Raw genomic sequence first — 25,900 nt, forward strand, 5'->3', positions numbered from 1 at the left:
ATTGGCCGGCAACAGGATCTTCTGGTTCTACCACCGTTGTCCACGGGTTTGTTGGCACCCTCCAATGCCAGGGAACCCGCAACCGGGGGAGGGGGAGGATCACCATCAGTGGGACCCACCAGAAAATTTCCACCATTGTCTCAAATTCCTCTGTGTGTGTGTCAGTAAACTGGGATGTGGGCCTGAAGAGTGCAGAACAGCCACCCAGAGCACTCTGACCAATTCCCCTGTGGAATAGCTGCTTACCCGTGGAGTGGGCAAGAACTGTCCAGTTTGCTGCTAAGATGATAATGATGGTATCTTCACAAGCAAAGCCGATCCATTTTACTTCATCCCTTCAATAGAAATGAACCACAACATGTGGTTAAGTAAGATCCAGACCAATTTATGGGCTAGAACTTGCTGAAGTGGGTCATCGTAGAATATAGAATAGAATCCCTACAGTGCAGAAGGCCATTCGGCCCATTGAGTCTGCACTGACCACAATTCCACCCAGGCCCTATCCTCATAACCCTCTGCATTTACCCCCTGATACTAAGGGGCAATTTAGCATGGCCAATCCACTTAACCCGCACGTCTTTTGGACCATGGGAGGAAACCGGAGCACCCGGAGGAAACCCACGCAGACACGGGCAGAATGCGCAAACTCCACACAGACGGTGACCCAAGATGGGAATTGAATCCGGGTCCCTGGCACTGTGAAGCAGCAGTGCTAACCACTGTGCTACCGTGCCGTCTTGTGTCAGAGACATTTAGTCAGAATTTTCCTCACCAATTTGGCGGAGATGTACTTGATTGGGACGAGACGATTGTTCGATGATGAGAGGCTGAGTAAATCGGGCCTAAGCTCTCTAGATTTAGAAGAATGAAAGGTGAACTCTTTGAAACATACAAGATTCTGATGGGGCTTGACAGAGTAAACACTGAGAGATTGTCTCCCCTGCTTGGAGAATCTTGATGTGGAGATGCCGGCGTTGGAGAATCTTGAACATGGGGACACAGTCTCGGAATAATGGGCTGAGCATTTAGGACTGAGATGAGGAGAAATTGCTTCACTCAAAGCATTGCGAATCTTTGGAATTCTCTACCCCAGAGGGTTGTGGGATGTTCCATCGCCGAATATATTTAAGGCTGGGACAGATGGCTGTTTGGTGTCTCAGGGAATCAAGGGATGCGACAGGAAAGTGGTGTTGAGGCAGCAGTGACGTGGAGCTGCCGGCGTTGGACTGGGGCGCTCCGAAAGCTAGTGGCGTTTGCTACCAAATAAACCTGTTGGACTTTAACCTGGTGTTGTGAGACTCCTTATTGAAGCAGCAGACCAGCCCTGATCTTATTGAATGGCAGAGCAGGCTTGAGGGGTTGTATGACCTCGTCTTCCCGGTTCTTATATTCTTATGGAATATAATTAATGTTGTAACTTGTTGGAATTGCAATCTAATAATAGCGTAGTGAGGGAAACAGGGCATCTGGGACCATGCTGAAAGAGGGGTCCAACAATTTATCTCCTTAACCAAATGAGATTTAAGGATTGAGAAAGAAACAGAGGAATGGCAGTGAAGAAAACGGGATGTATTAGAATCAAGTTAGATATTTAGGTATCAAAAGAAGAATAGAGGGGAAAAGATTGGATTAAGAGGAGGAATAAAGAGGCAATGTATAAGTAAGAACTTTTAAAAAAATCTCTAAGAATAATTAGATGTGAATAGGAATGGGATTGAACATTTTAAATTGGTTCCTTGGTTGGCTAAATTCAGCTGAATTGATTGGCAGTGTAATCATGTCATTGAATGTTTATTTGTTCGTTTCACAAGTAGACTTACATTAACACTGCAATGAAGTTACTGTGAAAATCCCCTTGTCGCCACACTCCGGTGCCTGTTCGGGGACACTGAGGGAGAATTTAGCATGGCCAATGCACCTAACCAGCATGTCTTTTGGACTGTGGGAGGAAACCAGAGCACCCGGAGGAAACCCATGCAGACACGGGGAGAACGTGCAGACTCCGCACAGACGATGACCCAAGCTGGAAATTGAACCCAGGTTCCTGACGCTGTGAGGCAGCAGTGTGCGACCGTGCCGCCATTTCTGCATTCCTCTACTTCAGGCCTCTTGTGTATCCCTCATTTCCTTCGCTCTGCCACTGTCCTTTGACTTCCAGGGCCCAAAGTTCTGGAATTCCTCCCTAACGCTCTTTGACTCACTTAAGACGCTTCATAAAACCTATCTCGTCAACCAAGCTTTTGGTCACCTGTGGCTGGGTCTCAAGTATTGTCGGGTGATCAGTCTCTGATGTTAAAAGGCACTCTATAAATGCAAGGTTTTGTTGTACACTGAGATCTCTTGAGTGGGCATTCTCCACCCTCATAACCCACATGTAACAGTGCCTCTGTGGTTATTGACTCTGCCAAGTATTCCTGGCACTCGATGACTCAGCCCTCACATATGGGCAACTTGGCCAAGTCTTCAAGCAATGTTTTCTTAATCGAATTTTTCTGAAGACATCACAAAAAAACTAACTGAAACCCCAGCAAGTGCAGCAGCCCAGTGATGATGCTATTTATTCATCCAGAGGCAACTGCTTCAAACGGAGAATTTGTGAAACTGGTCTCAGAAATTTGATGGAGGTGATTAACTTTGCAAATGGTTTCTGATGAGAGTAAATAAAGAAAAATGATTTTCATTGGTGGTTGGATCACTAACCAGAGGAAACACAGATTTAAGATAATAGTTGAGAAAAAATTAAGAGACCAGGCCATGATGCCCTTCAGCAGTCAAGGGCATTCAGCCTCCGATCTTTGGGTAAGCGTTCTCCAAGGTGGCCTTCAAGACACACGACAACGCAGAATCGCCGAGCAGAAACTGATAGCCAAGTTCTGCACGCATAAGGATGGCCTCAACCGGGATCTTGGGTTCATGTCACACTCCATGTAACTGCCACCATTTGGCCTGGGCTTGTAAAATCCAGCTGACTGTCCTGGCTTGAGACAATTCACACCTCTTTAACCTGCGATTATCCATCTCTCCACTCGCACTGTCTATACCTGTAAAGACTTGATTACCTGTAAAGACTCGCATTCCAACCATTCTTCACATTCCAATCTGTAATTATCTTGTAATTGTGTCTTCGCCTATATATGCCGTTTTTGTGAACCTACCTGTCCACTCACCTGATGAAGGAGCAGCGCTCTGAAAGCTCGTGATTCCAAATAAACCTGTTGGACTTGAACCTGATGTTGTGAGACTTCTTACAACAGTAATTTGGTAACCTAGCTCTGAGTGCAGAAGATGGTCGCCGTGATAATGGAAGATATTGCACTGGCGCAATGGGGGACTGTTGTTCTGAAAATGTAAAATTGTTGTCAAATCCCTCCATGACTTTGCCCCTTCCCTACCTTTGTAATCTCCCCCAGCCCACCAACCCTCAGAGACCTCTGTACTCCACTGACTCTGGTTTCTTGCTCATCCCTGATTTGTTCCATTGGTGGCCACATCTTCAGCTTCCTGGACTCTTAAGCACTGGGACTTTCTACCTAAACCTCTCTGCCTCTCTGCGGCTATTCGAAACTAAGAAGAAACAGGTACAGACGACCTTAAGATACCATCAATCAAGAAGTTAGAGCCGTTTGACCCAGGAATTGAGAACTGTAAGGGTGCATTATGGAGAACCGGCAGGAAAGTGGAGTTGAGGCCAAGGTGAGATCAGCCACGATTGTGTTGAATGGCTGAGCAGGCTCAAGAGGCTGAATTGCCCACTCCTGCTCCTAATTCTTACATTCTTATCTCTTCGTGGCTAACACGGTCACTGCAGAGAAAAAACAAAAGGTGATACTATTCACAGGGCAGGATTTTACATTGTATATATCCTTTTTATTTCTTTAATACTACAAATTAACAGCAATGATCCATCATTCTTTGCTTGCCTGCCTACATTTGCTCCTGAACCGACAACGGTACAGTGATTAGCACTGCTGCCTCGCAGCGCCAGAGACCCGGGTTCAATTCCCGGCTTGGGTCACTGTCTGTGTGGAGTTTGCACGTTCTCCCCGTGTCTGCGTGGGTTTCCTCCGGGTGCTCTGGTTTCCTCCCACAGTCCGAAAGACGTGCTGCTTAGGTGCATTGGCCATGCTAAATTCTCCCTCAGTGTCCCCGAACAGGCACCGGAGTGTGGTGACTAGAGGATTTTCACAGTAACTTCACGGCAGTGTTAATGTAAGCCAACTTGTGACACTAATTAATAAATTTTAACTTTAAGCTTTAAATCCCTCCATGACCTTTCCCCTCCCTATCTCTGTAAGAAGTCTCACAACACCAGGTTAAAGTTCAACAGGTTTATTCGGTAGCACAAGCTATCGGAGCGCTGCTCCTTCATCAGGTGAGTGGACTGATTCACTCACGTGATGAAGGAACAGCACACCGAAAGCTTGTGCTACCAAATAAACCTATTGGACTTTAACCTGGTGTTGTGAGACTTCTTACAGTGCCCATCCCAGTCCAACGCCGGCATCTCCACATCATGGCTCCCTGTCTCTGCTCAGTAACCTCCTCCAGCCCTCCAATCCTCCCAGATCTCTGCACTCCCCCAATTCTGTTCCCTTCAGCATCACCTGATTTAATTCCTCCACCAGGGGCGGCTGTGCCTTCAGCTCCCTGGGCCCCAGGCTCTGGAATTCCCACCCTGCCTCACTCACCTTCTTTAAAATAGCAATCAAAGCCAAACCTCTCTGACCCAGCTTTTGGCCACCTGTCCTGTTACCACCCACTGTGGCTCGATGTCAAATATTGTTTGATAACACTCCCGTGAAGCACCTTGAGACATTTGACAGAGTCGATGGTGCTATATAAATGCAGGTTGTTGTAAACCGCAGTACAGATTGTTTCGGAAGGGTTGACGTAGTTTCTTAGTGCTGCAAAGTTCTTATAATGGAGGGAATCTCTGTGCTACTTGACTCCCTTTTCATGAAAAAAAAAAGCCCTCCAATAGTTATATTTCTGATTAGGCTTCACATCCCTTTATTTGTTTTTCCTGCCTTTCTGTTGGTTTTAAATCCACGTCTGTATTTTTGTTTAAATGCCGAGTGATTTTTTTCTCACCGTCGAGCCTCTTTGTTTAGCTTGACGTGAGGCTGGCTGGAAAGTGTACCCATATAAAAAAACTGACTGGTGACCTCAGTAAATTTGTGACTGGATTGCGATCAAACTGGCTTTGTCTCACCGGACATTGGATTAGTCTAGAAAATGAGCCTGGTGGGAACTTTCTCTCTGCTGTGAGACAGCAATGTTTGGTGCACAGTTGGGAATATTGCCATGTGGATCGTTCTCCCCCCTTCGCTCTACCCCACATCCCTCCTCCCTTTGTTTCCCACCACCACACCTTCCGACACAGTGCAAACTCTGTGCAATGGAATGATTCATCCGCAGTCTGCTGGCACTATTTCCCACTTACACCATGTGGGCGTCACGGTGGCACAGTGGTTAGCACTGCTGCCGCACAGTGGTTAGCACTGCTGCCTCACAATGCCAGGGGCCCGGGTTCGATTCCGGTCTCGGCTCACTGTCTGTGCGGAGTCTGCACATTCTCCCCGTGTCTGCGTGGGTTTCCTCCGGGTGCTCTGGTTTCCTCCCACAGTCCTAAAGATGTGCGGATTAGGTTGATTGGCCATGCTAAATTGACCCTGGTGTCAGGGGGATTAGCCGGGTAAATATGTGGGGTTACGGGAATAGGGCCTGGGTGGGATTGTGGTCGGTGCAGACTCGATGGACGAATGTCCTCCTTCTGCACTGTAGGGATTCTATGATTCTATGTTCTTATGTTCTCATCTAAATGACAGCACCTCTGCCCAACAGTGCAGTGCTCCCTTGGCCTAGATTTGGTGCTGAAGACTTTGGGATAGAAACATAGAAACATAGAAAAACTACAGCACAAAACAGGCCCTTCGGCCCCACAAGTTGTGCCGAACATATCCCTACCTTTGAGGCCTACCTATAACCCTCCATCCTATTAAGTTCCATGTACTCATCCAGGAGTCTCTTAAAAGACCCTATTGAGTTTGCCTCCACCACCACTGACGGCAGCCGATTCCACTCGCCCACCACCCTCTGTGTGAAAAACTTCCCCCTAACATTTCCCCTGTACCTACCCCCCAGCACCTTAAACCTGTGTTCTCTCGTAGCAGCTTTTTCCACCCTGGGAAAAAGCCTCTGAGAGTCCACCCAATCTATGCCTCTCAACATCTTATATACCTCTATTAGGTCTCCTCTCATCCTACGTCTCTCCAAGGAGAAAAGACCGAGCTCCCTCAGCCTATCCTCATAAGGCATGCCACTCAATCCAGGCAACATCCTGGGATGGGGTCTAAACTTGTAACCTTCTAACCCAAAAGCAAGTGAGTTTTAAAAGTTTAAAGTCTAAAGTTCATTTTATTAGTGTCACAGCTAGGCTTACATTAACACCATAGTAAGGGAATAAAAGGACATGGGAAAAGTGCGAGATGATGGAGTTCAGGTAGAAGATCAGCCATGACGTTGAACAGCAGAGCAGGGTTGAATGGCCTAATACAGATCCTATTTCTTATGTTCTGAAGCAATCTTCGTTCCCCTGAGCAGTTATGTGGACAAGACCTTTTGCATAATGTGTAAACTATCTAATGTGTCCCCTTATTGGGATTGTACAATACACATGATAGGATGCACTTGAATTGAGGACAAAGCATGTCAGCAACTCCAGTCCCAATAAGGGAACACATTTCATTGCTATCCAAAAATCTAGTATTCACAGTTGTGAATATATTCTATTGGCTGAGCATCCACAGCTCGCTGGGATGAAGAATTCCAAAGATTCACTGTCCTTTGGATGAAGAAATGTCTCCTCATCTCAGTCCTAAACGGCTAACCCTGCATCCTGAGACTGTGACATCAGACTTTCCAGGGGAAACGGACTCTCGGTGATCGTGCCAAGAAGAATTTTATGAAATCTACTGAAGACGGGACTAATCGGCTGTGACTCCCAGCGAAGATTCAGCTCGGGGGAACCACTCGACCCCAGGGCCAACTGGGGTTTTTTTGTTTTTAAAAGAAATCTCAAGCACTCCCATTTAAGTTGATGCCAGTTGGAGAAAGTTAGTACAGCACTCGCAGGAAGAGCACGCTGTCAGTGATGTTAGACTTGTGAATTTCCTAGAGTTATATCAACTTCCTGGGAGTCGGTTTAGCTCAGTTGGCTGGACGGCTGGTTAGCGATGCAGAGCGATGCCATCAGCGTAGGTTCAATTCCTGTACCGGCCGAGGTTATTCATGAAGACCCCGCCTTCTCAACCTTGCCCTTCGCCTCAGGTATGGTGATCCTCAGGTTAAATCACCACCAGCCAGTTCTCCCCCTCGTTACTTGGGACTGTGGCACCTTTATCTTTTATTTTATACCAAATTACTTTAACTCATTACCTGTTGTATACGCAACCGCGTTGATGTCATCAGGTTATCCTCCAATTTACTGTGACTTACACCACGAGAGCTGTCTGTCACTCTGCGCGTCTTTCTTATCGATCCACGCACGCTTTGTCTGTCAGTCTCCATGCGGTCGGCCTGCGCCCCAGCCGGTCGGCCTGCGCCCCAGCCGGTCGGCCTGCGCCCCAGCCGGTCGGCCTGCGCCCCAGCCGGTCGGCCTGCGCCCCAGCCGGTCGGCCTGCGCCCCAGCCGGTCGGCCTGCGCCCCAGCCGGTCGGCCTGCGCACCAGCCGGTCGGCCTGCGCCCCAGCCGGTCGGCCTGCGCCCCAGCCGGTCGGCCTGCGCCCCAGCCGGTCGGCCTGCGCCCCAGCCGGTCGGCCTGCGCCCCAGCCGGTCGGCCTGCGCCCCAGCCGGTCGGCCTGCGCCCCAGCCGGTCGGCCTGCGCCCCAGCCGGTCGGCCTGCGCCCCAGCCGGTCGGCCTGCGCCCCAGCCGGTCGGCCTGCACTCCTGATGGTCAGTTTGTGTGCTTGTCGGTTGGTTGGGACTGCGTGTCTGTCAGCAGGTGGGTATATGTCTGCGCTCTGTGTTTGTGCTTGACTGAATATGAAAGTGCATGTCTGTGGGTAAGTGCGCACGTGTGTCTGTCCATGAAACAATTCCCTCTCCCCAGCCGAAAACAAATGCGTTATTTTAGCGTGTTTTTTCTGGATGTTTCGAATTGGACATAGTTGATTGGAGAATCCTTCGTATTTACAGGAAAAATATTTGTCTGAGAGCAGTCAAAGTAATATCATTCCTCCGTAAACTACAGTGCTTTGTGTGGGATATGTTGATCTTTCTGTCAGTCAGATTGAATTTTATATGAAAGATTTTTTTCCCCAAAAAGCATGCATACAGTAAAAAGAAATCCTGGGATTAGGTTTACCAAGCTTAGATGTTGTGTGTCAAATGGGCAAGGAAAATCAAAAGAAACTTACCGAGGAACTGTTGATATTGGAGCAGTTGGGTGTTTGCAGTCAGGGGTTCTTGGTACATGTTAGTGCAGCTTGTAGTAGTGTGTGCTGTATAATGTTGATCTTTGTGTCAATCAAGTTGAATTTTAATCAGAATATGATCCAAGAGCCACAGTAGAAACCTGGGGATTAGGTTCGCAGAGTCTGTGTGACTTTACTGTTTGGGTTGCAAAAAGAAAAATGAGAGAAGTGGTTTTGATTTTCTCTCTACCTTCCTCCTCCTCCTCCTTCATCCTTGGGTCTTTGAACCCGATTGTGGGGGTGGGGTTTATATAATCATGAATCACTGCTGCTTATGTTGTAAGAACTCTCCTTTGATGCCTCTCAATTCCTCCGAATGGTTCAGTCAGTAGATCTGCGGGAAAATATGGCACTGGGCCAAGTTTGATCACGAGTTGGCTGTTCTCAGCCGAGGTGGCTTGGAATCATTTAAGTAACTCTCTATGCCCCGGGCTGTGAAGGGGTAGGTGGAAGAGGGAGCTAGCCATTGACCTATGCTTTTGAATGCTCTCCGGTGGCTCCTGCTGGATTGCAAGTCATACCGCACCTTCAATGACCTCAGAATGTCCCAAATTGCTTTGCAGGCAAGTTACAAAAAGTGTATGGATTCTGAGGATGTGAGCATCACTGGCGAGGTCAGCATTTGTTGCCCTCCCCTTCTCCCTGGAGAAGGTGGCAATGAACCACCTTCTTGAACAGCTTCAGTGCACGTAGTGTAGGTACACCCACAGTGCTGTTAGAGAGGGAGTTCCAAGATTTGGCCCAATGATGATGAAGGAATGGTGATATGGTTCAGAGGTAGGATGGTGTGTAGCTTGCAGGGGAACTTGCAGAACATGCATCTGCTGCCCTTGTCCTTCTAGATAGTAGAGTCACAGGTTTGGAAGGTGCTGTAAAAGGAGCCTTGATGAGTTGCTGCAGTGGGTCTTGTAGATGGTGCACTGTGCACTACCACTGTGTCAGTGGTGGAGGGAGTGAACGTTTACGGTGGTGAATGGGGTGCCAATCAAAGGGACTGCTTTACCCTGGATGGTGTCAAGCTTCTTGAGTATTGAGCTTTACTCATCCAGGCAATTGGGGAGTATTCCATCACAATCCTGACTTGTGCCATCTGGAGATATTTTGGAGAGACTGGAGGTGAGTAACTTGTCGCAGAATGTACTCACTGTTGTAAATTTGGGCACTGCAAGGCTTCATAAGTGTAAGTTCTTGTGTTCTTGCTCTGTTGTAGCCCTTCAAGGTCCTACACATGAGCCAAGCCCATTGGTTACTCATCAGCAGCTCCCTTGGGTTCTGGTCCTTAAAGAACATAAGAACTAGGAGCAGGAGTAAGCCATCTGGCCCCTCGAGCCTGCTCCGCCATTCAATAAGATCATGGCTGATCTTTTCGTGGACTCAGCTCCACTTACCCGCCTGCTCACCATAACCCTTAATTCCTTTACTGTTCAAAAATTTGCCTTAAAAACATTCAATGAGGTAGCCTCAACTGCTTCACTGAGCAGGGAATTCCACAGACTCACAACCCTTTGTGTGAAGAAGTTCCTCCTCAACTCAGTCCTAAATCTGCTTCCCCTTATTTTGAGGCCATGCCCCCGAGTTCTAGTTTCACCCGCCAGTGGAAACAACTTCCCTGCTTCCATCTTATCTATTCCCTTCATAATCTTGTATGTTTCTATAAGATCTCCCCTCATTCTTCTGAATTCCAATGAGTATAACCCTTACTGTGTATTTCCAGCATCTTCTGTGCGTATCTCAGAGTTCCTCCTGGTGGTAGTTTGTTTGTCTCTGCCCTGGTTCATTGACCTGAAATATCTTCATTATTTTGTTTCACATATTTTCAATTGAACTGAAGCTGCAGGGTGATTTCCAAGTGATGATTTCTATCCTTTTGTATGTCCAGATCGCTTGGAGACCAAGACTTTCAACGCAGAGGAGTTTAAAGACAGGTTTCTTGCAGAGGTAAGGATTGGTCCCTTGGGTGTACTTGGGCAGAGGTGGAACTGTGTGGAATGGTTATTTATTGCGAGTTGCCTGGGGCTCCTTGTGTCACACAGGTAATGTGCTCCACCATGCAGTACCTCACTGCTCTTCACCCCCCGATGACAGCACAACATTGAGCATGACATGCAGCATAAGCACCTTGTGACCAGACAGCAGGAAGTTTCCTGATCTGTGTGTGTGTGGGGAGATTGGTTGTTCCCTGAAGAAACTCACTCAGGCATTCAGAGTACATTCGGGATTCACGGTGTTAAACCCGTTGATGCCTTGAAGGTGAGGGAGGAATGTTGGGATGGATGGCGCCTTCCCATAAGCCGTTTCAGAGTTTTGCTGAGTTGCATAGAATACAGCAGAGACTGGCCCTATAGTAAAGGCAAAGTACTGCAGATACTGCTGGCAATCTGAAATAAAAACCAAAAATGCTGGAAATACTCAGCGGGTCTGGCAGCATCTGTGGAGTTTGGTTTTTGAGTCGAGTACGTTTCCTTAGCACAGTTTTGATTTGATCTTGATTTGATTTATTATTGTCACATGTATTGGTATACAGTGAAAAGTATTGTTTCTTGCAAGCTGTACAGACAAGGCATACTGTTCATAGAGAAGGAAAGGTGAGGGTGCAGAATGTACTATTTACAGTCATAGCTAGGGTGTAGAGAAACATCAACTTCATGTGGTCCATTCGAAAGTCTGACGGCAGCAGGGAAGAAGCTGTTCTTGAGTCGGTTGGTACGTGACCTCAGACTTTTGTACTTTTTTCCCAACCGAAGAAGGTGGAAGAGAATATGTGCGGGGTGTGTGGGGTCCTTGAATATGCTGGTTGCTTTGTTGAAGCAGTGACAAGTGTAGACAGAGTCAGTGGATGGGAGGCTGGTTTGCGTGATGGACTGGGGTTCATTCACGACCCTTTGTAGTTTCTTGTAGTCTTGGGCAGAGCAGGAGCTATACCAAGCTGTGATACAACCAGAAAGAATGCTTTCTATGGTGCATCTGTAAAAGTTGGTGAGAGTCGTAGCGGACATGCCAAATTTCTGTAGCTTCCGACGGAAGTAGAGGCATTGGTGAGCTTTCTTAACTATAGTGTCAGAGTTTAGATTTGATTTGATTTGATTTATTATTGTCACATGTATTGGTATACAGTGAAAAGTATTGTTTCTTACTTGCAATGCAGACAAAGCATACTGTTCATAGAGAAGGAAAGGAGAGAGTGCAGAATGTAGTGTTACAGTCATAGCTAGGGTGTAGAGAAAGATGGAGGGACCAAGACAGGTTGTTGGTGATTTGGACACCGAAAAACTTGAAGCTTTCGACCATTTCCAATTCATCCCCATTGATGTAGACAGGGGCATGTCCTCCACTACACTTCCTGAAGTCTATGAATATCCCCTTAGTTTTGTTGACATTGAGGGAGAGATTATTGTTGTTGCATCAGTTCACCAGATTCTCTATCTCACTCCTGTACTCTGTCTTGTCATTGTTTGAGATCCGTCCCACTATGGTGGTGTCATCAGCAAACTTGGAAATCGAGTTGAAGGGGAATTTTTGAAGAACAGTCATATTCAACATAGAAAATGGCCATTTGGAAACCAACCTCTTTCCTTATTTAAGGAAAAAGAGAAAGTTTACTAGACTAATAGATGGAATGGAGGGTTGTCTTATGAGGAATGATTGGACAGGCTAGGGCTTATATCTACCAGAGTTTAGAAGGATAAGAGGTAACTTGATCGAAACCTTTAGGATCCTGAGGGGTATTGACAGGGTGGATATGGAGAAGATGTTCCCTTTTGTGGGAGAATCTGGAATTAGGGGTCACTGTTTAAAAATAAGGGATCATCTAATTAAGACAGAGATGAGGAGAAATAATTTCTCTGAGGGTGGTGAGTCTCTGGAACCCTCTTCCTCAAAGGGCAGTGGAAGCAGAGTCTTTGGATATTTTTAAGGCAGAGCGAGATGGGGGGGGGGGGGGGGGGGGGGGGGGCGGGGTAGATGCAAGGTTAAAATCAGATCAACCATGATCTTGTTGAATGGTGGGACAGGCTTGAGGGACCGAGTGGCCTACTCCTGCTCCTAATGTGTATGTTTATGGCAATATTTATGTTGCACACAAGCCTCATCTCTATTTACTTCAGCTCAACATGTCAACTTAAACTTCTACTGAGACTGAGTAGACTGGGACTATACTCATTGGAATTTAGAAGAATGAGGGGGAATCTTATAGAAACATATAAGATTATGAAGGGAACAGATAAGTTAGAAGCAGTGAGGTTGTTTCCACTGGCGGGTGAAACCAGAACTAGGGAGCACGGCCTCAAAATAAGGGGGAGCAGATTTAGGACTGAGTTGAGGAGGAACTTCTTCACACACAGGGATGTGAATCTGTGGATTTCCCTGCCCAGTGAAGCAGTTGAGGCTACCTCAATGAATGTTTTTAAGGCAAGGATAGATAAATTTTTGAACAGTAAAGGAATTAAGGGTTATGGTGAGCGGTAAGTGGAGCTGAGTCCATGAAAAGATCAGCCATGATCTTATTGAATGGCGGAGCAGGCTCGAGGGGCCAGATGGCCTACTCCTGCTCCTAGTTCTTATGTTGTTATGTTTTTATTTAGTCCTTTCTACCTTGTATTTATTTAATTTCTCCTTAAATATATCTCATGTTACTCACCTTAACCTCTCCCTATGGCAGTGGCTTCCACATCCTAACCACAGTCTGAGTAAAGAAGCTCCTCCTGAATTCCAGAATGGATGAAATCTTATTCTAAATCTTATATTTTATAGACTCTAGTTTTGGACTCTCCCAAAAATGGGAACAGCTTTTCGATTTTTACCCCTCAAACCTTTTCATAATTTTAATGGCCACTATCCAGTCACCCTTCATTGTTTTCTATAGGAAGAACCTCCAACCTGTTCAGTCTTTCCCAATAGTTGTACCCCCTCCATTCTGGTATCATCCTAATAAATCTTTTCTACAGTATCTCCAGTACCTTCATATCCTTTAGATAATATGGAGACCAGAACTGTGCTCAGCACTCAGAGTGAGGTCTGGGCGGCATGGTGGCACAGTGGTTGGCACTGCTGCCTCACAGCGCCAGGGACCCTGGTTCGATTCCCGGCTTGGGTCATTGTCTGTGTGGGTTTCCTTCGGGAGCTCCGGTTTCCTCCCACAGTCCAAAGATGTAAGGTGAGAGGGGAGAGATATAAAAGGGTCTAGAGGGGCAATTCTTTCACACAGAGGGTGGTGAGTGTCACGAGCTACCAGAGGTAATAGTAGAGACGGATGCAAGTTGTCTTTTAAAAAGCGTTTAGAAGTTACGTGGGTAAGATGGGTATAGAGGGATATGGGCCAAACTAGGGCAATTGGGACTAGCTTAGTGGTTAAAAAAGGGGCGGCATGAACAAGTTGGACCGAAGGGCCTGTTTCCATGCTGTAAACTTCTATGACTCTATGTGCGGATGAGGTGGATTGGCCATGCTAAATTGCCCCTTAGTGTCAGGGGGACTAACTAGGGTAAATGTATAGGGTTATGGGGATAGGGCCTGGGTGGGATTGTGGTTGGTGTAGACTCGATGGGCCAAATGGCCTCCTTCCGCACTGTAGGATTCTACGATTCTATGAAGGTCCAACATAAGTTCAACGTCTTTGCTTTCCTGTTCTATTTCTCGAGAAATGAACTCCTCTCCATTTTTGTGATTGGTTTTACCTCCTTCGCCACAGCTAATGATCTGTCAGTCTGCGCTTCAAGATCCCCTTGTGCCTTTACCTCACTCAGATCAGGTGGCTTCCCTTAATCCTCTTACCAAAAACACAGCGCCTCGCACAAATAAAGCATTTCTTTTCAAAGGAGGGAGGAGGAATGGATTGTGCTCATTACTGAGCACACAACCACAAACCACAAAGCATGGCCAGTCTCATCCTCCGGCTGTGCTTTGTGCCAGGAGTGTGGGGTGGTAATTACACAGAAGTGCTACTGAGCTAAAGCCATGCTGAATTGAATGAAATCTGTGTTCTGTTTATGTGTGTCGTATCCTTCAGAGGGCTGCTCCACACATTGAAACATGGGATGGAATGGTAGGGTTGCCTTGTCTGGTCCCCATGGTGATGACGGCACTCGTGTGTTTGTTTCCCTGATGTCTGTTGTTACATATGCTGTTTTTTGGTGCTTCTGAAAGTAAGGGAACGTATTAGCAAAGTAAGTTCCTTTTCATAAGAACATAAGAACATAAGAAATAGGAGCAGGAGTAGGCCATCTAGCCCCTCGAGCCTGCCCCGCCATTCAATAAAATCATGGCTGATCTGAAGTGGATCAGTTCCACTTACCCGCCTGATCCCTATAACCCCTAATTCCCTTTCCGATCAGGAATCCATCTATCCGTGATTTAAACATATTCAACGAGGTAGCCTCCACCACTTCAGTGGGCAGAGAATTCCAGAGATTCACCACCCTCTGAGAGAAGAAGTTCCTCCTCAACTCTGTCCTAAACTTACCCCCCTTTATTTTGAGGCTGTGCCCTCTAGTTCTAGTTTCCTTTCTAAGTAGAAAGAATCTCTCCATCTCTACCCTATCCAGCCCCTTCATTATCTTATAGGTCTCTATAAGATCCCCCCTCAGCCTTCTAAATTCCAACGAATACAAACCCAATCTGCTCAGTCTCTCCTCATAATCAACACCCCTCATCTCTGGTATCAACCTGGTGAACCTTCTCTGCACTCCCTCCAAGGCCAATATATCCTTCCGCAAATAAGGGGACCAATACTGCACACAATATTCCAGCTGCGGCCTCACCAATGCCCTGTACAGATGCAGCAAGACATCTCTGCTTTTATATTCTATCCCCCTTGCGATATAGGCCAACATCCCATTTGCCTTCTTGATCACCTGTTGCACCTGCAGACTGGGTTTTTGCGTCTCATGCACAAGGACCCCCAGGTCCCTCTGTACAGCAGCATGTTTTAATTTCTTTCCATTTTCAGGCATCAAACACTCCCAGGACGGGTACAGCATGGAGTTAGATACAGAGTAAAGCTCCCTCTACACTGTCCCCATCAAACACAGTAAGAAGTCTCACAACACCAGGTTAAAGTCCAACAGGTGTATTTGGTAGCACAAGCCACTAGCTTTCAGAGCACTGCCTCTTCACCTGATGAAGGAGCAGCGCTCCGAAAGCTAGTGGCTTGTGCTACCAAATAAACCTGTTGGACTTTAACCTGGTGTTGTGAGACTTCTTACTGTGTTTACCCCAGTCCGACGCCGGCATCTCCATACTATCAAACACTCCCAGGACAGGTACAGCATAGGGTTAGATACAGAGTAAAGCACCCTTGACATTGACTCCATCAAACATTCCCAGGACAGGTACAGCACAGGGTTAGATACAGAGTAAAGCTCCCTCTACACTGTCCCCATCAAACACTCCCAGGACAGGTACAGCATGGGATTAGATACAGAGTAAAACTCCCTCTACACTGTCTCCATCAAACACTCCCAGGACAGGCACAGCATGGGATTAGATACAGAGTAAAACTCCCTCTATACTGTCCCCATCAAGTATTCACAGGATAGGAACAGCAAGGGTTAGTTGCATTGTAATACTCTCTCCCTGCCCTGTTCTGTCAAGCAAGGGAATGTATTAGCAAAGTAAGTTCCTTTTCAGGCATATCGAGTCTGCACCGACCATAATCCCACCCAGGCCCTATCCCCATACATTTACCCTAACTAGTGGCCCTGACACTAAGGGGCAATTTAGCATGACCACTTCTCCTCACCCGCACATCTTTGGACTGTGGGAGGAAACCAGAGCACCTGGAGGAAACCCAAACATGCAAACTCCACACAAACAGCGACCCCAGCCGGGAATTGAACTCGTGTCCCTGGCGCTGTGAGGCAGTAGTGCTAACCACTGTGCCACCCACGATAAATATTGTCAATGTTGTAATGTAGGAAAAGTGACAACCCATTTGTGCACAACGAGCTCCACAAACCAGTGGGAGAAGAGCCAGGTTTTCTGTCTCCTGATGTTGATTGAGGGCCAGTCTGCTCTCCTTCAGAGTTGTGCCGTGGGATTGTTTAATTCTCCCTTTGCGGGCAGACAGGACCATGGTTTAATGTTTCATCCCAACTGACGGGACCTCCGGCTGTGCAGTATTCCCTTGGTACTGGCCCTTGGACTGTCAGCCTGGATTATGTGGCCGAGACTCACCAGTGGGATTTGGAACATGTGACTTCCTGGTTCAGAGGTGAGAGCGATATCAGGATGTTGCTCTTCATTCAAGGAGTGATTTAGGATATAGAGAGAGTCTCTGGATATGATGCCAAAGGTGAAAACCGGAGAACAATGTTACAGAGCATTGGAAAACCAGGTCAGGAAACTGCTAGGCTTTTGGATGAAGTAAATGATCTACCTCGTCCATACTAATCTTATACTTTGATGCTCAGTCCCCTCAGCACTTGTGCCTGAAGGTTAGATTTTCTTGATATTCATTCACGGGATGTGAGTGTCGCTGGCGGGGCCAGCATTTATTTTCCTATCCCTCATTGCCCTTGAACTGAGTGTCTCGCTCGGCCATTTCAGGCGGCAGTTGGCACCCAGGTTGATAGGGTTGTTAAGAAGGCGTACGGTGTGTTAGCTTTTATTGGTAGCGGGATTGAGTTTCGGAACCATGAGGTCATGTTGCAGCTGTACAAAACTCTGGTGCGGCCGCACTTGGAGTGTTGCGTACAGTTCTGGTCGCCGCATTATAGGAAGGATGTGGAAGTGTTGGAAAGGGCGCAGAGGAGATTTACCAGGCTCCGGGAAGTGTAGACAGAGTCAATGGATGGGAGGCTGGTTTGCGTGATGGACTAGGCTTCATTCCTGACCCATTGTAGTTTCTTGCGGTCTTGGGCAGAGCAGAGATGAGGGGTGTTGATTATGAGGAGAGACTGAGCAGATTGGGTTTGTATTCGTTGGAATTTAGAAGGCTGAGGGGGGATCTTATAGAGACCTATAAGATAATGAAGGGGCTGGATAGGGTAGAAATGGAGAGATTCTTTCCACTTTGAAAGGAAACTAGAACTAGATGGCCTAACGGAGGGTCAGAGGGCGGCACGGTAGCACAGTAGGGCGGCACGGTAGCACAGTGGTTAGCACTGCTGCTTCACAGCTCCAGGGTCCCGGGTTCGATTCCCGGCTCGGGTCACTGTCTGTGTGGAGTTTGCACATTCTCCTCGTGTCTGCGTGGGTTTCCTCCGGGTGCTCCGGTTTCCTCCCACAGTCCAAAGATGTGTGGGTTAGGTTGATTGGCCAGGTTAAAAAATTGCCCCTTAGAGTCCTGGGATGTGTAGGTTAGAGGGATTAGCGGGTAAAATATGTGGGGGTAGGGCCTGGGTGGGATTGTGATCGGTGCAGACTCGATGGGCCGAATGGCCTCCTTCTGCACTGTAGGGTTTCTATGATTTCTATGATTTCAACCACATTGCTGTGGCTCTGGAGTCACCTGTAGGCCAGACTGGGTAAGGACAGCAGATTTCTTTCCCAGATGGGTTTTTCAAACAATCGATGATAGTTGTCATGGTCACCATGACTGAAACGAGCTTTATATTCCAGATTTTATTAATTGAATTTAAATTCCACCAGCTGCCGTGATGGGATTTGAACCCGTGTCCCCAGAGGCATGAGCCTGGGCCACTGGATTACTAGCCCAGTGTTTACAACTGAGCCACTGTCACTCGTGAAAGAAACCACTGTTGCTCCAGCCTCCACCTGCGGCTCCCACTTTCAACTGGAAACCTGGGCTAAGCTTTAGATTTCCGCCCGATGTTCCTCATCAACATAGAACATTACAGCGCAGTACAGGCCCTTCGGCCCTCGATGTTGCACCGACCAGTGAAACCAATCTTAAAGCCCATCTAACCTACACTATTCCAATATCATCCATATGTTTACCCAATGACCATTTAAATGCCCTTAATGTTGGCGAGTCCACTACTGCTGCAGGCAGGGCATTCCACGCCCTTACTACTCTCTGAGTGAAGAACCTACCTCTGACATTTGTCCTATATCTATCTCCCCTCAATTTAAAGCTATGTCCCCTCATGCTAGCCAACACCATCCGAGGAAAAAGGCTCTCACTATCCACCCTGTCTAATCCTCTGATCATCTTGTATGCCTCTATTAAGTCACCTCTTAACCGTCTCTCTAACGAAAACAACCTCAAGTCCCTCAGCCTTTCCTCATAAGACCTTCCACCATACCAAGCAACATCCCTAGTAAATCTCCTCTGCACCCTTTCCAATGCTTCCACAACCTTCCTATAATGCGGCGACCAGAACTGTACGCAATACTCCAAGTGCGGCCGCACCAGAGTTTTGTACAGCTGCAACATGACCTCCTGGCTCCGAAACTCAATCCCTCTACCAATAAAAGCTAACACTCCGTTCTTAACAACCCTATCAACCTGGGTGCCAACTTTCAGGGATCTATGCACATGGACACCGAGATCTCTCTGTTCATCCACACTACCAAGTATCTTACCATTAGCCCAGTACTCTGTAGTCCTGTTACTCCTTCCAAAGTGAATCACCTCACACTTTTCCGCATTGAACTCCGTTTGCCACCTCTCAGCCCAGCACTGCAGCTTATCTATGTCCCTCTGTAACCTGCAATAACCTGCCGCACTGTCCACAGCTCCACCGACTTTAGTATCATCCGCAAATTTACTAACCCATCCTTCTACACTCCCATCCAGGTCATTAATAAAAATGACAAACAGCAGTGGCTCCAAAACAGATCCTTGCGGTACACCACTAGTAACTGAACTCCAAGATGAACATTTCCCATCTACCACCACCCTCTGTCTTCTACAGCTAGCCAATTCCTGATCCAAACTATCTCATAAAGGCCTAAGGCATCCCGTCTCCCCCTCCCATCCGGCCCGTAGTCTAGCCCCTCTGCAGCTCTGTAATCTCCTCCAGCCCACCATCCTTCCAAGATCTCTGCATTCCTCCAATTCTGTGCTCTTGCACATAACTGCTGTACCATTGTGCCTTCAGTTGCCTGGGCCCTAAGCTCTGGAATTCCTTCCCGAAAGCTCTCCGCCCTCTTTCTCAGAGGGCGCCATCTGTTCACGCCCTGCCGCTGCTGCAAGCGAGGACGGAGGATTTGGCGCCCAGCCAAATTTCCACTCACTGCATTGGGACCAGAAAATCCCACCAGTGTGAACGGCCGTAAGATTCCACCCGCCGTCTCTAAAACACACCTTAAAATCTATCTCTTTGACCACTCACCTGTGCCTTTATCTCCTTGTGTATCAAGTTTTAGAATCCATAGAATCCCTACAGCGCAGAAGGAGGCCATTCGGCCCATCGAGTCTGCACCGACCGCAATCCCACCCAACCCCTATCCCTGTAACCCCACGTATTTACCCTGCTAGCCCCCCTGACACTAAGGGGCAATGTTTAGCACGGCCAGTCAGCCTAACCTGCACAGCTTTGGACTATGAGAGGAAACCGGAGCACCTGGAGGAAACCCATGCAGACACGGGGAGAATGTACAGACTCCACACAGACAGTGACCCAAGCTGGGATTCGAACCCAGGTCCCTGGTGCTGTGAGGCAGCAGTGCTAACCACTGTGCCACCCATAGTTCGATTATGCGCCTGTGAAGCAGTTTGGGATGTTTTACTGAGTTAAAGACGCTATTGAAATACTAACTGTGTTGGTTTTGCTGTGACAAGCTGACATGCACCTGCTCCTGAGTTTAGTATTCCTTTGTATGAAAAAGAATTAAATGGTGGACTCGGAATTCCTGAAGCAGGATATCAGTAAACTGAGGTAAAGCTGGGAATGGAAGTTAAAGAAAGTTAAAGAAGTTAGACTTATATTACTTGTCACGTCCTCAGGATGTTCCAAAGCACTTTACTACCTCTGAAGCTGTTTTGAACTGTTGTAATATAGGAAACACAGCTGCCAATTTGCACACAGCAAGATCCCATAAAGAGCAGTGTGAGGTTATCTGGGCAGTCTGTATTTTCAATAACGGTGATCAAGGGGCAAACATTAACCATGCTCCGAGGAAGAATAACTTTGCTATCCGTTAAAGTAGAACTCTGCAATCCTCCAGAGAGTGGAATTTATCGTGTAAATTGAGTCTCTGTCCATGTATGCCCTGTTTGTGAACACAACTCTTCACTCACTTGAAGAAGGAGCAACACTCTAAAAGCTTGTGCTACCAAGTAAACCTGTTGAACTTTAACCTGGTGTTGTGAGACTTATTATCATAGAATAGAAACCCTACAGTGCAGAAGGAGGCCATTCGGCCCATCGAGTCTGCACCGACCACAATCCCACCCAGGCCCTACCCCCACATATTTACCCGCTAATCCCTCTAACCTACGCATCTCAGGGGCAATTTTAACCTGGCCAATCAACCTGACCCGCACATCTTTGGACTGTGGGAGGAAACCGGAGCACCCGGAGGAAACCCACGCAAACACGAGGAGAATGTGCAAACTCCACACAGACAGTGACCCGAGCTGGGAATCGAACCCAGGACCCTGGAGCTGTGAAGCAGCAGTGCTAACCACTGTGCTACCGTGCCGCCCTATCCTCCAGTGAGAGCTGACAAGGACCTCAGCTTTCCAATAGTATGCCTCTGATAGAACAATGAACAATACAGCACAGGAACAGGCCCTTCGGCCCTCCAAGCCCGTGCCGCTCCCTGGTCCCTGATAGGCAGACAATTCCAGAATTACTTTGCCAAATTCATCATCGTCTTTTCCAATTTTTTTTTCTCTCTTAAATATCACAGGAAAGTTTAATTTAACAATTTGATAGGTCCTGCAGAAGATTAGCTCTTTGTCGCATCACCAACTCCACCATCAGAGGGCACCAGTGCCTTTAAATATATTGACTCACTTGCAGCCTCTAGTGGCAGCGGTTGACAATGCATTTCTTTCTCAACCTGTCCTTTTAATAATTTTAAGGCTATGTACCTGTATGATATCTTGTGAATGTTAGCTTTACTATAAAGTAACTGAGAGTCCATGTGCGTTTTATTTTCAGCCATTTTCATTTCCACTGATTTTTTTTTTAATGAGAAAGGAGATATAATATTTTTGATCAAGCAGTGAAAGTTGGTGAAATCATTGTGGAAGCTATCTGGGAAGAGAGCAAACATGTGATAATCATGCCTGCTTAGAAAACCTGTGCTTTATAACTTTTCCCAGCTAGTTCCTCTACCTCTCTCCTCGCCACTGATGTAACCGAAGCTTCCACTTTAAATGAAAACATTCTACATCAAGAAATTAAATGATTGCAATCTCTGGCTTGTGACATAGTTTGTAAAGGTGGGGTTTATGGAATTCCTTATAGAATCCCTACAGTGCAGAAGGAGGCCATTTGGTCCATCAAGCCTGCACTGACAACAATCCCACCCAGGCCCAATCCCCGTAACAACACGCATTTAACCTGTTAATCCCCTGACACCAAGGGGCAATTTTAGCATGGCCTTAATGCACCTAACCAGCACGTCTTTCGAACTGTGGGAGGAAACCGGAGCACCCAGAGGAAACTAGCGCAGACACGGGGAGAATGTGCAAACTCCGCACAGACAGTGACCCAAGGCGGGAATTGAACCCGGGTCCCTGGCGCTGTGAGGCAGCAGTGCTAACCACTGTGCCACCGTGCCGCCCTTCGGTTTAGCTCAGTTGGCTGGACGGCTGGTTAATGATGCAGAGCGACACCAACAGCATCAATTCCCGTACTGGCTCAGGTTATTCACAAAGGTCCCGCCTTCTCAACCTTGCCCCTCGCCTGAGGTGTGGTGATGCTCAGGTTAAATCACTACCAGTCAGCTCTTCCCCTGGGCGACAGCAGCCTCTGGTCATCTGGGACTATGGCGACCTTACCTAAAGGTGGTGTGTCCCATTAACACATGTTATCGTGAAATAATTCTGCAAGATATGAACCGTCATTTCCACTGGTGAAGGGTCTAGCATAGGGGGTGAACTAACCTTTCAAATTAGAGTTAAGTCACCCAGGGGTGATACGAATACACATAGGAACATGTGTATTAGGAGCAGGAGTAGACCATTCTACTCTAGAACCTACTCTGCCATTCAGTAGGATCATGGCTGATCTGCTTGTGGCCTCAACTCCACTTTCCAGACAACCCCCTGATAACCTTTGACTCCCTTATTGGTCAATAATTTATCTAACTCTGGCTTTAAAAGATTCAATGACTCTACCTCCACCTCTCTCTGGGGAAGCAAGTTCCAGAGACTCACCACCCTCTGAGCGAAAACATTTCTCATCTCCATCTTAAATGGGAGACCCCTTATTCTTAGTCCTGGATCCTCATCTCACTGAAAAAGGGAACATTATTTTGGCATCCACCCTGTCAAGTCTCCTCAGAATCTTTCAGATTCTGAAATGTGATCACCTCTCATTCTTCTCTAATTCTTAAGATACCTGATGTGAGGAATCGCTTCACCACATAAGAGGTCATGGAAATCTGGAGGCCTCATCCACAAAAGCTGTGGAATGATATCCATTTCCACCCTCAGGATCTTGTATGTTTCAATCAAGCCACTTCTTATGCTTCCAAACTCCAGTGGATACCAGCCTGATCTTTCCTCCTTATGTCCACTTCACAATTTACTTTCCTACTTATCTTTGTATCATTAGCAAATTTAGCAACCATACCTTTGATCCCTTCATCTAAATCATTGATATAAATTGTAAGCAGTTGATTCAGTGGGGGATTCAGTGATACTAATGCTACTAAATGTCATGGGGAGATTGTTGGGTTCTCTCTTGTTGTTGCCTGGCACTTGTGTAGTGCACTGATCCCTGTGACACACCACTCAGTACATCTTGCCAATTAGAAAAAGACCCATTTATGCTTACTCTCTGCTTCTTGTTAGCTAGCCAATCTTCTATCCATGCTAATATGTTACCCTCCGCAACATGAGCTTTTATTTTCCACAACTTTCCTTAGATATGGCATCTTATCAAATGCCTTCTGGAAATCTTAAGTACAGTACATCCAGCGGTTCCCCTTTATCCACAGCATTCTGGTCAATGATAACCCCCAGTATGCTGAGAGTGGGGAATTCAATGATACTAATGCCACTAAATGTCATGGGGAGATTGTTGGATTCTCTGTTATTGGAGATAGTTGTTGCCTGACACTTGTGTGGTGCGAATCTTACCTGCCATTTAAACAGCCCAAGCCTAGAGATTGTCCAGGTTTTGCTGCACGTGGGCACGGACTGCTTCAGAAAACGCTGTTTTTTTTTAAAATCGCCAGTGTAGCAGTTTGATAGGCTACGAGCTCATCACATTTGTGTGGGACTGGGGTCACTTGTAAGCCTAGACCAGCTAAGGATGGTGGATGGTGAACATAGATAGACTTGCATTTCTATAGCACCTTTCACAACTTCAAGTCCTTTCAAACTACTTTATAGCCGTTGCTAACACTGTTTTAAAAAGTGGGGAATGCAGTGCCTGTTTACGCACAGCAAGCTCCCATATAGAATCCCTACAGTACGGAAGGAGGCCATTCGGCCCATCGAGTCTGTACCGACCACAGTCCCACCCAGGCCCAATTCCCGTAACCGCACGCATTTACCCGGCTAATCCCCCGACGCTAGGGTCAATTTAGTGTGGCTAATCCACCTAACCTGCACAGCTTTGGACTGTGGGAGGAAACCCATGCAGACAAGGGGAGAACATACAGACTCCACACAGACAGTGACCCGAGACCGGAATTGAACCTGGGACCCTGGCGCTGTGAGGCAGCAGTGCTAACCACTGTGCCAGCATGCCAAATGGCACTGCGAACACGATCATATAATCTTTTCCTTTAATGTCATTCGAGGAACATATGTTTGCCCAGGACCTCTGCTCCTCCTCAAAATAGCAGACATGGAAGCTTTCACATCCACCTATGAAGGCCCTCTGTCTGACATTGCAACACTCCCTCAGTGCTATACTGGGAGTGTCAGTCCCAGTTTTGTGTTGAAGGCTCTGGAGTGGGACTTTGTTCCGTTCGGTTTCTCCAACAACCCAGCAGCTTCTCTGGTCTCATTTACTGACGGCAACTTTTTATTTCCAGATTTTTTTTTAAACAGAATTCAAATTCTCAAAGTGCCATGGTGTGGGAATTGAACTCCCGTCCTCTGCATTATTAGTCCAGTAACATAACCACGACGCTACTGTACCCTGTTATTGCGTTCTCTGTTATTACTTCAGATTCCCAGCATTCACGGTTGGGCTTTTTGTTTATATAGTTTGATTAAAAAAAAAGACTTTTATACCGTGAGAGTGTGATATTATCTCCACAGTTTGATACTATAGCTGTCATACTGGGAGTGCGTGATCCTTTTTTTTAAAGTGTGTGCATGAATCTCTGCTCCAGAGGACAAGAACTGTGCAGTGCTGAGAGTGTGGTAGTACATTGCAGCTGCTTAGTTTCCTTTCCCCACTTACTAGGCTTCTCCACTGTAGCACTGCAGAACGAGTGTGGGGAAAAGGGAGCCAAGAGGAGACCAGGAGTGACCAAATGACTCTGGGCTTCTCCTCATACCAGTATTAAGAGCAGCATTGCAGGCCAAGGAGATGGAACTCTTTGCCGCAGAAGGCTGTGGAGGCTAGGTCATTGAGTGTCTTTAAGACAGAGATAGATAGGTTCTTGATTAATAAGGGGATCAGGGGTTATGGGGAAAAGGCAGGAGAATGGGGATGAGAAAAATATCAGCCATGATTGAATGGCGGAGCAGACTCGATGGGCCGAGTGGCCTAATTCTGCTCCTTTGTCTTATGGTCTAAGATCTCTTCAGTTGGACCTCTTACCGGAGGTTGGGTTGAAGAGGAGAAGGTCATAGGATCATAGAATCCCTACAGTTCAGAAGAGGCCATTCGGCCCATCGAGTCTGCACCAACTCTCCGACAGAGTATCTTATCCAGCCCCTCTCCCCCGCCATATCCTTACACATTTCCCATGGCTAATCCATCTAACCTACACATCCTGGGTCACTAAGGGGCAATTTAGCATGGCAGTCCACCTAAACCGCACATCGTTTGAACTGTGGGAGGAAACCGGAGCACCTGGAGGAAACCCACGCAGACACGAGGAGAATGTGCAAACTCCACACAGACAGTGACCCACGCCGGGAATCGAACCCAGGTCCCTGGCGCTGTGAGGCAGGAGTGCTACCACTTTGCCACCCGTGTCTTTCCTGTCTTGAAGTCAAATGCATCGCACCATCATCATCTCTTGGTTGAGGCATCAAATTGAGGTCAATCTGCCCTCTTGGACAGACATAAAAGATCCCATGGCAGTATTCTGCCCAAGAGAAGAGTGGTTCTCCTGGGTGTCCTTCAACAAAACATATCCATCATTGCTAAAACAGATTATCTGGTCATTATCACATTGCTGTTTGTGGGAGCTTGCTGTGTGTAAATTTGCCCTGGGTTA

The 25,900-nt window shown here is 47.1% G+C and overlaps 1 protein-coding gene across 1 annotated transcript in view; it reads left to right on the plus strand.

The window, feature by feature from the left end:
* nhej1 (nonhomologous end-joining factor 1) overlaps positions 1-25,900 on the plus strand; it is a 240,088-nt gene that overhangs the window by 31,407 nt on the left and 182,781 nt on the right. The window contains exon 5 of the mRNA XM_078227828.1: positions 10,353-10,411. Within this exon, the coding sequence (XP_078083954.1) occupies positions 10,353-10,411 (59 nt within the window). The remainder of the gene's footprint in view (positions 1-10,352; positions 10,412-25,900) is intronic.

The sequence above is a fragment of the Mustelus asterias genome, chromosome 14, assembly GCF_964213995.1.
Source record: "Mustelus asterias chromosome 14, sMusAst1.hap1.1, whole genome shotgun sequence".
NCBI classification, from domain to species: domain Eukaryota; kingdom Metazoa; phylum Chordata; class Chondrichthyes; order Carcharhiniformes; family Triakidae; genus Mustelus; species Mustelus asterias.